Here is a 15,971-nt window from a genome sequence, read left to right as displayed (position 1 = left end):
ATAAAATTATTAAATGTATGTGTATTCCCTCATATTTGTTTTTATGCTGTTATGAAAATATGACAACCTTATTGTACTTCTCGGAAAACTGAAAAAGAAGTCAAATTAGGTTGGATGGAATTGATTTGATGACGACTACATACATGAATTTTTCCATTTCACCTCTATATATTATTCAAAAACACAACGGTATTGATAACGTCTGTTTTGAAGAAGCTATGTCACTGTTCGTCAGAAATCTGTAAATATGGCCTGTAATTGATATTAATGTTTCACCAAATAAGACAATGAGGCCTCAATTACTTCTAAATGACGTCAACATGGATGGGTTGCTGATATTTGTGTCGTTGAATGCTAAAGACAACACTGATTTAACGACTACATTAAAGGTCGAAATAAAAACGAAAAAATAGGCTGAAATCTAACAGTTTTCAGTGAGGATGGATTCGTTAGGGGAGTCATTTACTAAGAAATATCATAATTTTGAAGAACCCACTTGTATATGTTATTATTTGTATTGTTAGGATATTGTCATTTAATAGAGATGGAAATTTACATCAGGAAATGACTACAGGATTGAAGACAAAAGAATTGTATTACAAGGAAATAATGAGTCAATTCCATAATTATTTATAAAAGAGGATTCATCAGTTTAGTTGATTCTTATAAGTGTAGCTCGTGCTTATTTGTATTACACTCACACTAAACATTCATAAATGATACAGAATTAGAAAATAAATAGAAATGAACGAGGCTTATGTACTTCTCATTCTGATATTTAATCTGAGTTTAGGTAAGCATTTATATTTATATTTCATATGTTGAAAGATAAAAAATAAAAGTTATTGTATTTCATCTAAAGAGAAAGCCATATTAGACGATATTTTAATATATATTTATATTAAAACAGGTCCAACCAAAATTTGAATAATTAAAAATATTTACAAACATATGAGCGTTAGGGGTTACAGCGTAATAAGTAAACAATAATTTAAAGGAATTGTAGACCATTTATCTAAATATTGTCAATGATGTAAACTCTCATTGAACAGCAGCCCACTTCTAAAATGAACATTTTTGGTGCAGTATGTATTAGAAAACATGAATAACGATAATCGTAGTATGATAAACTGATACTTTATACTTAATATTTTTTTGACAAATTGTAAACTTCTGAAAATAAAAATATTCACATTAGAATCACTATAACTTTACAGGTCATTCCTACCAGTCACAAGGAATAGGAATAAAGATAAAGGGAGATAATGTCACAGTTACATGGAACAAACCTTCCAGTGATATCAAATCAGCAACATTAGAAGTTAATAATATTGTAAGTTACAAAACAATTTATCGCGCAGACTTGAATGGCACTGACAGTCTACACACAGTTCAATTATCGCCTTGTCAGAAATACAAAGTTAAACTAAGATTTGTTAATATATCAGGAGGCAAATATGAAGTGGATAAAGACTTTGTGTTAGGTGGTAAGTTTAAATACATTAGACCGTTTAATTAACTGTTTGAATTGTTTTACACTAGTCGTTGAAGGGCCCTTTATAGCGTGCTGTTTGGTGTGAGGCTCTGTGTTGCAGACCGTACTTTGACCTATAATTGTTAACTTTTATACATTGTGATTTGGATTGAGAATACTCTCATTGGCACTAATACAACATCTTATTTATTTTGCAAAAATGTTTGGCAAATGCGAATTAGGAGATACGGAGATTCGTTATGATTGCCAATGAGACAACTACCACCTGGAGACCAGATTACGAGAATATAAAACAATTATCGGACACTGTTTGTTTTTAAGGCCAACAATAATAAAAGATGTGTTTTTCCTTTTACGGGACCCACCCTATTTTGAAGCTCAAGAACAGCCTACCCTGCAGTTTTGTTGGTCATTTTTCAATATAAGTACTGTTAAAGTCAGAGTTTCTCTCTTTAAAAAAAGTAAAATAAAAAGAAATCCCTACCTACCTACCCTATATTTTTCAAAGGTGTAATAGGAAACACGTATATTTTATTTTTGCCTAAACAATGAGCAAAACCATAAAATATATTAAAGGTACCGACATCAAAAAATGTAAAACATTCTAAGGAAGATACATACATAAATGCTTCTGACTTCGGACATGTATTTGTTTAACGACACACTTAGACCCCTTGATTATATAATTGCGACCAATGTTTATTGGTGAAGATTAAACACGGAGAGAACCCATCTACATATATTCAGGACTGTCAACATAATATCAACGAATAGTAAAGAAGGCGAGACATCTCAGCGTGTGCACACTTGTGTCTCTTGTTTTGACATATTTTAGTATATTAACTGTGTACGTAATGGTTCTAAAGATTGCCTAGTTAACTGATATGTATGTCGTATTGATAATAAATTTTTGACATGTGTTGGTCTGTTGTCGCTTTAAAAATGCTACTTTAAGTGATTGGTATCTTCGTATATTTTTTTTTCCAGGAGAGTATCTATATACAAGCGTGGATACAAATATCACATTTTCTATACCAAAACTACCGGATCATTTCTACACAGTCGTTTCGCCAACGGGAAAAAGTATACTGGAAGTACAAGGAAAACATGTTATTGTAAATAACGACGAACGAGGTCGTTATAAAATAAAAACGACAGCACAACATTTTGTTATATCTGTCCATAATGTAAGACAGGTGGACGGTGGGATGTTCAAAGCGAAAAATTCAGAACTCCTGGAAGGGGAATGCGTTGTTGTATTTGTCACAGGTAAGTTGTTTGGTCTTGCCTGCGACGAAAATCGCAGATTGCGAGGCATACTGATAACCTCGTCCGGATTAACCAGGGAAAACTAATTTATACATTTTTTTATTCTTCAGAAGGTAAAAGACCTGAATGTTCCATACCGTGTATGCAAAGAAATACATTATGCTACAAAGTTTCAGCTTGTCAGACGACTCTTGCCTTTTTATATGTAAATTTCTGTGTCATTTGGATTTCTTGTGAAGAGTTGTCCAATTTACAATGATAACATATCTTATTTTATGTCGAGCCTGCGACTTTTGTCGCAAAAGCGAGAGATAGAGATCCTACATCGGCGTCGTCCACAAATATTAACTCTGTGGTTAAAATTTGAAATTTTAATAACTTCCAAAAATATCCTGATTTTTTACCAAACATGGACAGAAGCTTGTTTATGATCGAAAAATAGAACATGGACAGAAGCTTGTTTATGATCGAAAGATAAAATCCAGAAGTGAATTTTGTAAAACAAAATCCTGTTTATCCATATTTTACTTATAAATAGACTTAGTTTTTCTTTTCCAGATAGCCTCTATATACGTCCAAATACAAAACAATTTCTATAAACAATTATGCTCCCCATGACAACAAATCAGCAATGCATTGGAATTCATTGGAATATGTATTGCTATCTAACTGGATAAAAATAAGAGTTTCATATGAGTTGCCTTATTTTCAGGCTGTTTTATAATTAAACCTTATCGAAAAAAAAAATCGTTGCACAATTTTGTAACTTCAAAATTACTTCGTTTCAGACAAACCGACCACACCCTCTATTTCATACAACGAATATCCTTTTGTGGGAAACAAAGCAAACTTTACATGTATTTCTAAAGTACAACGTTGGCCTTCAGATAATTCTGAAAACCTGTCTTACAAGTTTTTTTGGAACGGAGAAAGTCGACAACCAAACACAATTATAAGGCGATCAGATACAGGAGCTGTTGTAACATGTCAGGCGACTGATGACAGAGGACAAATTTCACCATCCAGTAATAGTCTCATTCTTGATCCATATTGTAAGTTGATACAACAAAATATTATAAGCTTAGAAATTGAATACCGCCGACGTTTCATATGAATTTTATTATTTATTAGCAGCTTTTACATGCAAACAACATTTTTTTTAAATGTTTTTTTTTATGTCACAATACAAATAAACTTTTATAACTGAACATGCACTCCATAACAACAAAACAGCAATGCGAAGGAACATTTAAAACTAAACAGATGTAAAACAATTTAAAGATTGATTTAATTTATGCTTCCTTGTTTCAGCATTTAGTTTTATGGTGTGAATTGAATGCCTCTTTTTTTAACACCCTTTTGTTATCTTTTGCCTCTCTGTTAAATTAGATAAAATAAATAGATTTTTCTTATATCTAAGTGTTTAATTAAGAAATAATTCATGGAAGCCATAGATTGTTGGAAATTTACACATGGCCTGGGCCGTGATATTCGAATTTTATCCTGAGCGTTAGCGAGGGATAAAATTAACGAATATCAGTGCCCAGGCCATGTGTAAATTTCCAACAATCTATGGCTTCCATGAATTATTTCGATTCCAAAAAGACAAATACGATCATTAAAAAAACTGAAGCGAGGGTGGGTATGCGGTGTGTGTGGCTGTTCTTTTTAACTCCCTGTTAGATAAAGCTCAAATATTCTAATAAATCTGTAGTTTGCATGGATTATTTCGTGAACAACCGCTAGAAACAAATTTGTTTCATTCTTTTAATTCTCAAAACCAACAATTACCATTTTTATTTACATGTTTTTCTCGTGAGCTGACGTCAAATCCAAAGTTGACATTTCGTAACTAAGGAGCCGCCATGTTGACTTGCTGAAATCAGTAAATATGCGAATAATGCAATAGAATAGAAAATTAAACAAAACCTACCTTGAAAATCAATTTTAATACAATAGTATACGACATTTCGATGATTCACGTAACAGCAAACTTTCAACTCTAGCGTTTTCATTTGTATGACGTCATGTTTTGAAACGACTTAAATGCGCCAAAAACATTAATAGACTTTCGCGGAATTTTATTTTATTTTTATTTTGTTGGTTTCTCCGAGCTTTTGTGCATTACTTCTTTTTATTATGCATCCGAATAAGAATTTATTATGTTGTCTTTTTTTAATTGCAATTTAAAAAAAAACAATAAAATCGGCAAAGGGTTTGCAAATAGGTTTCAATACATGTGGAATTACGTGGGAGGTATATTGTAACAGCCATTATTATATACATCTCAGAGTCTGCGCTAAGTATAGATATAAATATCGAGAATTATATCACAGTCATATTAGAATGAATAGTATTTTTATTTTATTTTTTTATTTTTAGGTTAACCTAAGAATATAATATTCCAACGAAGTAAAGTTGCTATCAGACTTAACTTTATTGAAGGGATTACCATGTTTGTTGAGTCCAATCCTACTCCTAATGTGACGTGGATCCAAAATTCTCCATACCCTTGGACTATAAGCAGAGTAGGGGTTAATATTAAATATTTTCTCCAATCAAAAATCAAGATTTCAAAATATCCACTTAAGCGGGAGCTTGGTTTATCAATATGTAATAAAATTGGATGTGTGAAGAAATATGTCAAAACTGTACCAAAAGGTAAATAAAATTTTAAAGGCATGCTAAGTAGGTTATACAAATAATATTTGTTGCATGTTGAAAAAACGATTCTGCGAATAGTCTTTCAGTTTTTAGTCCATGCATGTCTTTGAATTTTGTTCGTTATTTAAAACCATATACATATTGAATATGTCCAAGTAAAAATATTTCATCTGAAATAAAGTCTATCAAATGATAGAGGTATTTAGATGACTGTACTCTCAAGTGATTTACACATTTTGGTAAACATATCAAAACTTTTTTGCTGTTTACAATCATTTATTTCGAGATTCAATACATCTTTTGTCATAAAAGACGCACATTTGAGGTAAAATTGTACCATCTACCATCGGGTTGATATTGCGTTTCATCCGTTCTGTGGTATATGTGTTACTGATTGTTTTAAAGCCGGAGCAAATAGATACAATTTACCAATAATCTTTAGCCAGTTGATGAACCATATAAAAATAAGGAGATCAACATATGTTTAGTAACAAAGGTCAAATGCAGAATAAGATCACGTAGACTTTTATTTAAAGCATGAAAATGGTTGAGTTTTGCGTTATATTAGAATAAGCAGATGCAGAATGATTGTCATTAATACAACTAACAAAGATATAAAAAAAAAAAGAAGATGTTGTATGATTGCCAATGAGACAACTCTCCACAGGAGACTATAATGACACAGAAATTAGCAACTTAAGGTCAGCATACGGCCTTCGACAATGATCAAAGCCCATACTGTATAGTCAGCTATAAGAGTCTATATTTTTAGTCAAAAATGTTTGACCTGTAATGAGTATCAAAGTACTGGTGTCTCATATAGGCCTTGCTAGAATAGAAAGGTGAGTTTGTTCGTTTCCTTTTACCAGGAAAACCTGAGAAAGTAAACAACATCACTATCGTCAATATAGCTCCATATTTAGCACAGATATCATGGTATAGTGGCTTTGATGGTGGTGCTCCTCAGAATTTCTCTATCAACTTAGAATCTACAACTGATGGCAGTAGAACCATTACAGTTCCGTCAGAAAAGAAAGATGAAGGAGACTTAGTGTTATTCATAATAAATGGTTTGTCATCTGACGCATATTACAACGGTCAAATAGTTTCATGCAATGAATATGGAAAAACTGAAGTAGAATTTGAGTTCGAAACTGCGGAAGTTAATGACGGTAAATACCTTAAATAATAAAAGAAAATACAATAACTACAATAACTGTTTGAAAGACTTTTCCCTCGTATATACGAGTATCTCATTATTGACAGAACAATTTTTAGATATCCATGGTCTCCTTCAATTTTGTTGAACGTTTTAATGTATATGTTTATATTAATCGGTTTGCTAGAAATTTGTGATGTTTGCATTGAGAGACGATATTGTCAAAGCTTAGCTTTTTGTCTTAGAATTCGATTTGTTAGTTTATTCATCGGACAAAACAAAAAGTATAGATGACGCTGAACATGTGAATCGACATAACGGTGTCCTTTTGGGTTGTTATTGTCCATCTATCCAAGCGAGCTTGTTTGTTTAGCAAATATGAAGCTGAACGCCTTCAAAACGTTCGTAAAGACAAACCGAAAATGTATTATATCAAGATTTTTGTTTAACTTTCAGCTCTATCAATAATGTCCGGTTTTTTTTAAACACATCATTGCATTGCATCTCATATATTCATGTCAAAGTGATATATTTAGTAACACAACTTGAACGCTCGCTTCATATCTTGATCTCGTTCTCGATATCAACACAGAAACACACCTTTAAATAAGAATCTATGACAAATTATGGCAATAGTAGTATACCGGTGTTCAAAATTGATAATCAATTGAGAAAAAAACAATCGTGTTACAAACCAAAACCGAGGGAAACACATCAACTTATATAGGAAATCAAAGGAACGACAGGATCACCGAAGTGCAACAAAAACAAATTCCAACACATAAAGAAACGAACTATTTGATAACAACTGCCATATTATTGACTTGGTATATGACATAAATGGTGGGTTGAACATGTTTTAATAGCATGCAAAACTCCCAACCCATGACAATGTTAATCAAAGTACTGAAATTCAACATCACCGTGATAACTATTATATTGTTACGGTAGTCAATGTAGTGATAAAAAGCAGAATACATTGGTTTGATATTATATATTATTTTCATATAACAGTTACATGTATATATAATTTTCATCCATTTGTATATCGTTCTATTCTACTTTTGTACCGATTACGGTATAAGTTGCACAGTTTCCTCTGCTTTTAAAATCTTTCTGCTTGAACCATTCGGCGTTTGAACTACAATTGGATGCTTATTGTGGTATACATTGTTCTCTGCTGTCAAAATCTGTCTGTTTGAACCTGTTCTTGGTTCACTTACTACAACCGGAAAATGCTATAAAAGAGGGACGAAAGATACCAAAGGGAGAGTCAAACGCACAAATCTAAAATAAACTGACAACGCCATGGCTCAAAATGAAAAATACAAACAGACAAACAACAGCACACATAACACAACATAGAAAACCAAAGAACAAACAACACGAACCCCACCAAAAACGAGGGGTAATCTTAGGTGCTCCGGAAGGGTAAGCAGGTCCTGCTCCTCATGTGGCACCCGTCGTGTTGCTTATATGATAACAAATCCGGTAAATAGTCTTATTCTGTAGGTTACATTCATGAAAGGGAAGGGGATTGTAGTTAAGACGTATGGAACATATCTGATATCATTTGTGAAACGGTTATTCCATAACGGTCAACCAACTCGTGATGGCGTCCGTAAAATTTACGAAGGGATGATTTCAACTTCACCATTTGGAACTCATGGTTTAATAGCTTTCCTGTGAGCAGCAACCCTCTATCATGATAGGAAAAGCAAGCACGGGAATATCGTATCAATTGGGAGATGTATACCCCGTATGGAGGTGCTGCTGGAATGTTGCTACTTAGAAATGGAAAGTTCACAATTGGAAAGCTGAAATCAACGCTTTTGTCGTAAAGTTTTGTTTTCAACCGACTCTCATTGTCAATTTCTAGATGTAAGTCAGGATATGAGGCCGACTTAACTGTATCTGTAGTATCCTTCATCTCTAGTTCGATGGGATAGATACGTTCCACATAGACAATAAATGTTGAATTATTTAGTGAAAGAACATCATCTATATAGCGGAAAGTAAAGTTAAAGGATATTGCTAACTTCTTGTCTTTTTTTTCTTAAGAAGTTCCTGCATGAAGTCGGCCTCATAATAATAAATAAACAAGTCGGCAAGTAGAGGGGCACAGTTTGTTCCCATTGGAATGCCGACAGTCTTTTGAAAAACACGTCCTCCGAACATAACAAATATGTTATCAATCAAGAAATCAAGCATCTTGATAATATCAGTTTCAGAGAATTTTTTGTTTGAATCAGAGTGATCCTTTACAAAGTAGGATTTATCCCTCCCTAAGACAAGATACTTGTAAGAGTTTTTTTTGTCAATGAATGAATTAAGTAGTGTCAATCCGAAAATGACGAAGGTCAGTTGTGATTATGACCGTTTATGTAACAAATCCAAAATACCCTCGTTTGGTGGTACTCCTGACAGAGGCAGAACGTATAGATTAGGTAACATGTGACATATATACTATAAGTATCGAATTCGAATTCGCATTCTACATAAAACCTGTTAATTATTGGTCAAACCAATCATGTTGAAACAAAAAGTTCTGAAATAGTCTAATATACTAATCAAGACCTTTTCCTATATTAGTTATACATATAAAGATGAATTCTTTGATTCGTCAATTTAAGTCATGCCGGCTGACAAATTGTACCTCATTATTTAAGCAGAAAAGAAAAACCCACACTGCAAAAAACCCTACCATAACAGTGTTATAATGAAATTGACACTGAAATTGACGCTACTTATTCTTTACGACTACGAATTTGTTGTCCGATACAATGTGTCTGTGTTTCTACTTGCATGCGAAATGTTTTCGCATTCTTGTATATAATGATACCAGAAAAGTTGTCTGATAAGTTGATTTTCCGATTGAGTTCAATCTCTGATAGTGACATTTTGATTATATATCTATTGCCACAGCGGGTATTGCATGCATTGCTTGTCTTTTATTAACCTTCATTTCGCTCTCTGACATAATTTAGTAGAAGGATAACAGTACCATGGATAAAAGGATAACAGTACCATGGATAACACGTGATAGTTTATGAAAGGCTTCCTACAATTGACGTTTTATTTCCCAAATGTTGCAATGGCCAAGTTGTCTTCATTTTGTACTGACCTGAACTATCATTGATACGGTCATATTTATAAATCAACTGTTTACAAACTTTTTAAATATTTGAAATACTAATTAAGGCTTTTTTAACCTCAGGAATAGATAACCTTAGCTGTATTTGGCAAAAACTTTTCGGAATTTTGGTCCTCAATGCTCTTGAACTTCGTACTTTATTTTGTCATTTTAACTTTTTAGGATTCTAGCGTCACTGATTAGTCTTTTGTAGACAAAACGCACGTCTGGCGTAAAATCAAAATGCAATCCTGATTTCTATTATGAGTTTATTTCCTACATATTATGTAGTAAATTAAAAGTATATTTTAAATCAAATCTATGTAAGATAAAAAATAAAGATATTTCTTGTACCTTTATTTTAAAGAACACATTCAATCTTTAAGCAAACAAATATGAGATTTTATATTACTTTTTCAAGTATTATCTTTTGATGTATTTGTTTACAGGTTTGTCTGAAAGGGAAACGATCATATACCCACTGGTAATATGCGGAATAATTGGTATTATCATTGTTTTTGTTAATTTCAAAATCAAAGAAAAATATAAAGATTCCAAGCGGAAAATTCTTCAGACAGGTAATAAAGAAACAACTAACACTATATTTATGTATGAAAATGCTTCTCATACACCCAGTACTGACAATAAACAAAGTGCATACTCAAATGATATAACATCATCAGACAGCAATAAAAGTTGCAGTTACAGTGGAGAATGTTACACACGAAAATGATACAACACCAACAGACTGCGCTGCAAGTAGCAGTAAAGGGGATACTTTTTACGAAGCAATGTAAAGAAACGATACTGCTGGTGAATCAGACGCTTTAGAAAAATAGTAAAACTAATTATTATTGCTGTTTGCAATTACTTACAAACTAGATAAACAACTATTTTGTCTTATGAAATTTGTTTTTCGTTTTGTATTTGTAATTAAATTTAGGATGTTAGTAGTTTGATTATTTTTACATTTGCCATTTCGGGACTTTCAAATGTTGCTCGGTGGTATGGCTCCCTATGGTACCTTTAGTTGCTAACTTACGTTATTTGGCATCTGATGGAGAGCTATCTTATTGACATATTATCAAACAACATACAAGAAGATGTTAGGTTTACTTTAGTGAAACAGCAACAAAATGTCATAAAACCATAAAAGAGATAACACACGGTCTTTAAAAAACCTACAGATGTCTTATATGAAATGCAACAAGCACTACATTTTAACGACCTAATCAAAACATTAACTAGGGATTATTGAAGATCTGCCACAAACAGTTAAAACTAAAATTAAAATCCCCCCACCCAAATATTATAACAATTTTAATTTAAAATTTCATCTTTCCTTTTGACATTTCAATAAGATGACGCACAAAAGTTTCAAGACCATATAAAGAAATAATATGAGAACAGGAAAGTCTTTTTGATGCATAATAACGTTGTCATATAAAATATATCCGGAATGATTTATATCGTTTACTTTATATGAGTATTTGACCTTATTTAGTTATTCCTAATAAAACTTTTCTGGTAAACAGGAAATAATCTTATTTGTATCATATTCTTTTGCCCACTTTCAAATGTATTGTACATCAAATAATAATCATCTTAGATGTACTATATGTTAAGGTCATTTCCACTGTCAGGACAGCTCTACTGGACAAAAAGAACACGTTTAGCCATTAACAGCTATGAACAGTTTGTTTTAGATTTATGAGTTTGACTGTCCCTTTGGTATCTTTCGTCCCTCTTTCAGTACTTAAGAATGTTCATGATTATTACACTTTCACCTGTAAAAGCTTATAAATAATGAAACCGTAAACACTTGGCGTGGGATCCCTATTTTCATATTAAATTCCTGCAAATGAAATAGGACTTTCACAAGAATCATGTGTTTGAACAATTAAAATAAAAGTGATGATAATTCAAATCAAAGATGTGACTGGAAACACAACTATATCGAAGTGTGCGACAGTTGTATATGTCACAGTGTGGCCAACAGAACACTAGTAACAGTAGGAAACGTAAACAGATTGCATTCGATATTTTGGTATTTCAATGAAAACTCTAACTATGGTCATTAATGAACATGGGTTATTATTAACGTTATGGGATACTGCGAAGTTGAGCTGAGGTAGCTGAATTTCTATGTTTAGAAAAATACGGATTGTTGACAGAGAATGTATCGTATAAAATTTTGTGTTGTGTTTCAAAATATCAATCAAATAGTGTCTGTTTGGTCTTTATAAAGTTTATGTAATACTCTAATCAAAACAGTTTGAAAACAAAATCAATTTCAAAAATCAAACCAAATAAAACAGAAAAATGCCGAAAAGTCCTGCCAAACAAGGCTCAGGTGATTCCTGAAAAGATCAGGAATCAGGCAATCACTGTGAGATATAGAAGTTCTCGCCGGGATGTAAATAAGTTGGTGCTATAATATAACTATCTTTAATACGACCAATTATGTTATCGAACAAATAAAAGACAGATATCCCATTGAACCTCAAAGGTAGAAATTGAACTAATAATTTTAGTCGGTGAAATACGAATAAGTTACCAAATTTGAAATCATTACTCGTGAAAAAATGAACTTCACAAAAAAAATCGTCACTTTTTTGGGGCGTTGATACATAATTGTGACGCATAACTTATAATTCTATTGCTGTGTCATGTCGCAAATTCATGAGAGGTGTCCATTGTTATTCTGTGGTTTACACGATTTAATGTACCATTTTATTCGTAAAATGTCTTATACCAAGTCAGAAATATGTCAGTTGTAATCTAATGGTCCATGAAAGTTGTATGTTGTTTTGTTGCAGGTAAGTGTTTCTGTTGTTCCGTCATTTCCTTTTATAGTTGGTGTGTTTCCCTCAGTTTTATTGTGACCCAGAATTGTATCCGCTTTATCAATTAGTGAATATTAAACAGCGGTATACTACTGTTGCTTTTATTTACACCTTTTGGCCAATAAAAGTTAAATGCAGCTATATAGTAAAAGAGAGGCGAAAGATACCAACGGAATATTCAAACTAAGAAGTCGGAAATAAACTGACAATACTATGACTAAAAAGCATTAGTGAAGCGAGCAGGATCTGCCTACCTTTCCGGAAGATATAATATAATAAAATTGTTTGTGGGGTTTGTGTTTATATTATGTTGATATATTTTGTCTTTTTGTCGTTTTCGTTTTGTCATGGCGTTGTCAGTTTCTCATCGAATTGTGACTTTTAAATCATCCATTAATCAATTCGGGATTATTATCATATTCCGATTTTAGGTTCCTGGATAGTAGAATACTAACCAGATAACGTATACTATTTCCCGAAAGAAACCTAGTTTTATAGCTAGCTGAACATCTCACTTGTATGACAGTCGTATTCAAATTTAATTATAAAGACAACGATGTGTGGACAAAACAAACGGATATATTAGGTAAAAATTTCAAATATAAGGGTTACGCAGTCAACATAACAGGTAACATTTCAAATATTTGGGTACAACAGTCAACATTGTGTTATTATCATTAGATACGAAGAACAACAAAACGCAAGAACAGCTGAAAGGCCGATATATCACCAGGAAGGTACGACATTGCCTTATAAACATTTTACATTTTACATTTAAAATAATTTTAATTTCACATTTAATTCTTATTGATTGATTTGCGTTTGCTTTACGCCGTCTCGACACAGAACAAGTATAAAGTAAAGTAACAAAAACAACTTACTGCATGGGAAATTCTGTACGGATAAACCTTGGTAAAATCAAAAACCCAATCACATCTAAAGATTGGGAAACAACTGTCATATTCCCGATTAGATTATGTCCTATAACTGTATAACCAATATTTCAGCCAATACTTAAATTTCATATATACCGTATAGCGGGTTATTTTCGCGAGGTGTAAATTTTGGCTTATTTTCGCGGATAGAACAAAATCGCCAAAATAAATTCCGCCAATTTTAAACTGCACATGCAAAAGTATTGATTATTTTGAAACGGCCAAAATATTTCGTATACCTTATTCAATGTAAATCGCGAAAATAACCCTCTATACGGTATCCCGCTAAACTTGAAATTATAGTAAATACTGATACTAGAAGGACTGCTTCATTCATTGACCTTTTCCTCAAAATTGACATAGATAAATGACTGCACACTAAAATCTATGACAAACGGGACGATTTCAACTTCCCAATTATCATTTACACAGCTCACAGCATTAACATACCATACCCTCTGCCCCTTCGTATGGTGTTTACATATCTCAGTTGATACGTTATGCTCGTGCATGTTCACACTATACGGACTTCATATACAGGAGCGTGCTTCTTACGCAGAAACTGCTCCAACAAAGTTTTGAGTAGGAATGATTTAAAGTGACATTCCATAAACTTTAGGGACACCATCAAGAATTGGTTGATCCATACGATGTGTCTTTGTCCAAACTGACTAAGGGCATTTTTACCATGTCTTAGCTTATGGTTTGCCATTACGTCTAATCTTTTCAGTACCAAATGCGAACTTTTCACGTTTGTGGCTGTTTTGCTGAGAGTGAATTCGCACTGCTATTAGACGTGTCACGGTATTTTGATATCCAAAATTCATGTTTTGATATTATATTTGATATTTTTAAATGTCTTATCGTTTTTTAACCTTTTTTCTGTTCGATTTGTGCGAGGGTTACGATAGTTTATCATCCAGTTCATTTATAAGATTTTAGTTGGGGTACACTAAACTTACACTATGCATTTGGTTTTCAGTTTGATTTAGAAGAAATACCGACATAGCTAGATAATATAATCAATTATCTAATTACTAACACAGTTTTATATTGATAAGTATTGTAATTTTCATTATTATAATACATGTAATATCATTATTACAAACCTAATCTTGAAATCTATCCTTTTTTTGTTGTTCATTTTTTAGAATTTTACTTGTGACGTCACTTTTGTGCGTCGATCTATTCGGCTGACATACAAAGCCTTTTCGGCTGTGCTCTTGTTATGTGCTGATCTAGGTTGTTTTACGCATTCTTTTTTATTTTATTTTTTATTTTTATTATTGCTTGGAAATTTCTATGCATACATTTTTGTCACGTGGTGATGGAAGTCACATGACAGATTCGTCTGAAAAATCGTATCCCGGAACTGGTGTATTGTAGTCCTCTCATGTAATATTGTCATTTTAGTGTTATATTACACAATGCTATTGAAGCAGAAGGTTTGGCTAGCCACAAAACCAGGTTCAACCCCCATTTTTCTTTCTTAAAATGTCCTGTACCAAGTCAAGAAAATGACTATTGCTATATTATAGTTCGTTTCTGTGTGTTGTGCATTTTAGTGTTTCTGTTGTGTCGTTATACTCTTATATTTGATGTTTCTGTTGTGTCGTTATACTTTCATATTTGATGTTTCTGTTGTGTCGTTATACTCTCATATTTGATGTTTCTGTTGTGTCGTTATACTCTCATATTCGATGTTTCTGTTGTGTCGTTATACTCTCATATTTGATGTTTCTGTTGTGTCGTTATACTCTCATATTTGATGTTTCTGTTGTGTCGTTATACTCTCATATTTGATGTTTCTGTTGTGTCGTTATACTCTCATATTTGATGTTTCTGTTGTGTCGTTATACTCTCATATTTGATGTTTCTGTTGTGTCGTTATATAGAGAATAATACATGGCAAAATCCGTATCATATGTCGTATCATCCCGAGACATCAATATCAGCCCAAGGGCCTTTAGGCCCGAGGGATGATATTGGTCGAGGGTGATACGGCATGTGATACGGATTTTGCCATGTATTATACGCTTTATCATATATTTCAACAGAAGAGTATTATGTTATATGAACTGTTTTCTGATCCATAGCACTGGGTTACCTTCAGTTCTTCTTTTGTCTTGTTTCAAAGGCCTTAAAAGAACTGCTCAATTACTTATCCGAAGCACCTGGGTTACCTTACAATTTGCGTGCTGTTGTTTTAAAAATATTTTGTTTATTATTGTATTAATTTGTGTGTTTTGTATTTTTCATAGTTGCATTTAGTGTGCCAAAAAATATTAAAACTTGACGTTCGTGACGTCACATACAATATGAAAACTCGACGTTCGTGACGTCACATACCAAACAATGACGTCATTCAAAAAATTTACCTATTTTGAGGAAAATTTTTCTTAAGCAAAAAAAAAACCAAAACTGACTTTATGTAAAAAAAAAAAAAAAAGAAAAAAAAAAGTAGGGGTGT

General features: G+C 32.6%; 1 protein-coding gene across 1 annotated transcript; it reads left to right on the top strand.

Moving 5' to 3' along the window:
* Nucleotides 1-542: 542 nt before the first annotated feature.
* Nucleotides 543-12,871, top strand: LOC139513555 (uncharacterized). The gene is made up of 8 exons (XM_071302179.1): nt 543-793; nt 1,218-1,487; nt 2,483-2,764; nt 3,553-3,816; nt 5,147-5,425; nt 6,298-6,600; nt 10,170-10,298; nt 11,347-12,871. The coding sequence occupies exons 1-5, from the start codon at nt 745-747 to the stop codon at nt 5,149-5,151; spliced, it is 870 nt and encodes a 289-aa protein (XP_071158280.1). The 5' UTR covers nt 543-744; the 3' UTR covers nt 5,152-5,425; nt 6,298-6,600; nt 10,170-10,298; nt 11,347-12,871.
* Nucleotides 12,872-15,971: the final 3,100 nt, after the last annotated feature.

Source organism: Mytilus edulis, chromosome 2 (assembly GCF_963676685.1).
Source record: "Mytilus edulis chromosome 2, xbMytEdul2.2, whole genome shotgun sequence".
Classification (NCBI taxonomy): Eukaryota; Metazoa; Mollusca; class Bivalvia; order Mytilida; family Mytilidae; genus Mytilus; species Mytilus edulis.
The sequence above is the reverse complement of the archived record's forward strand: the minus strand, read 5'-3'. Positions and strand labels throughout refer to the sequence as shown.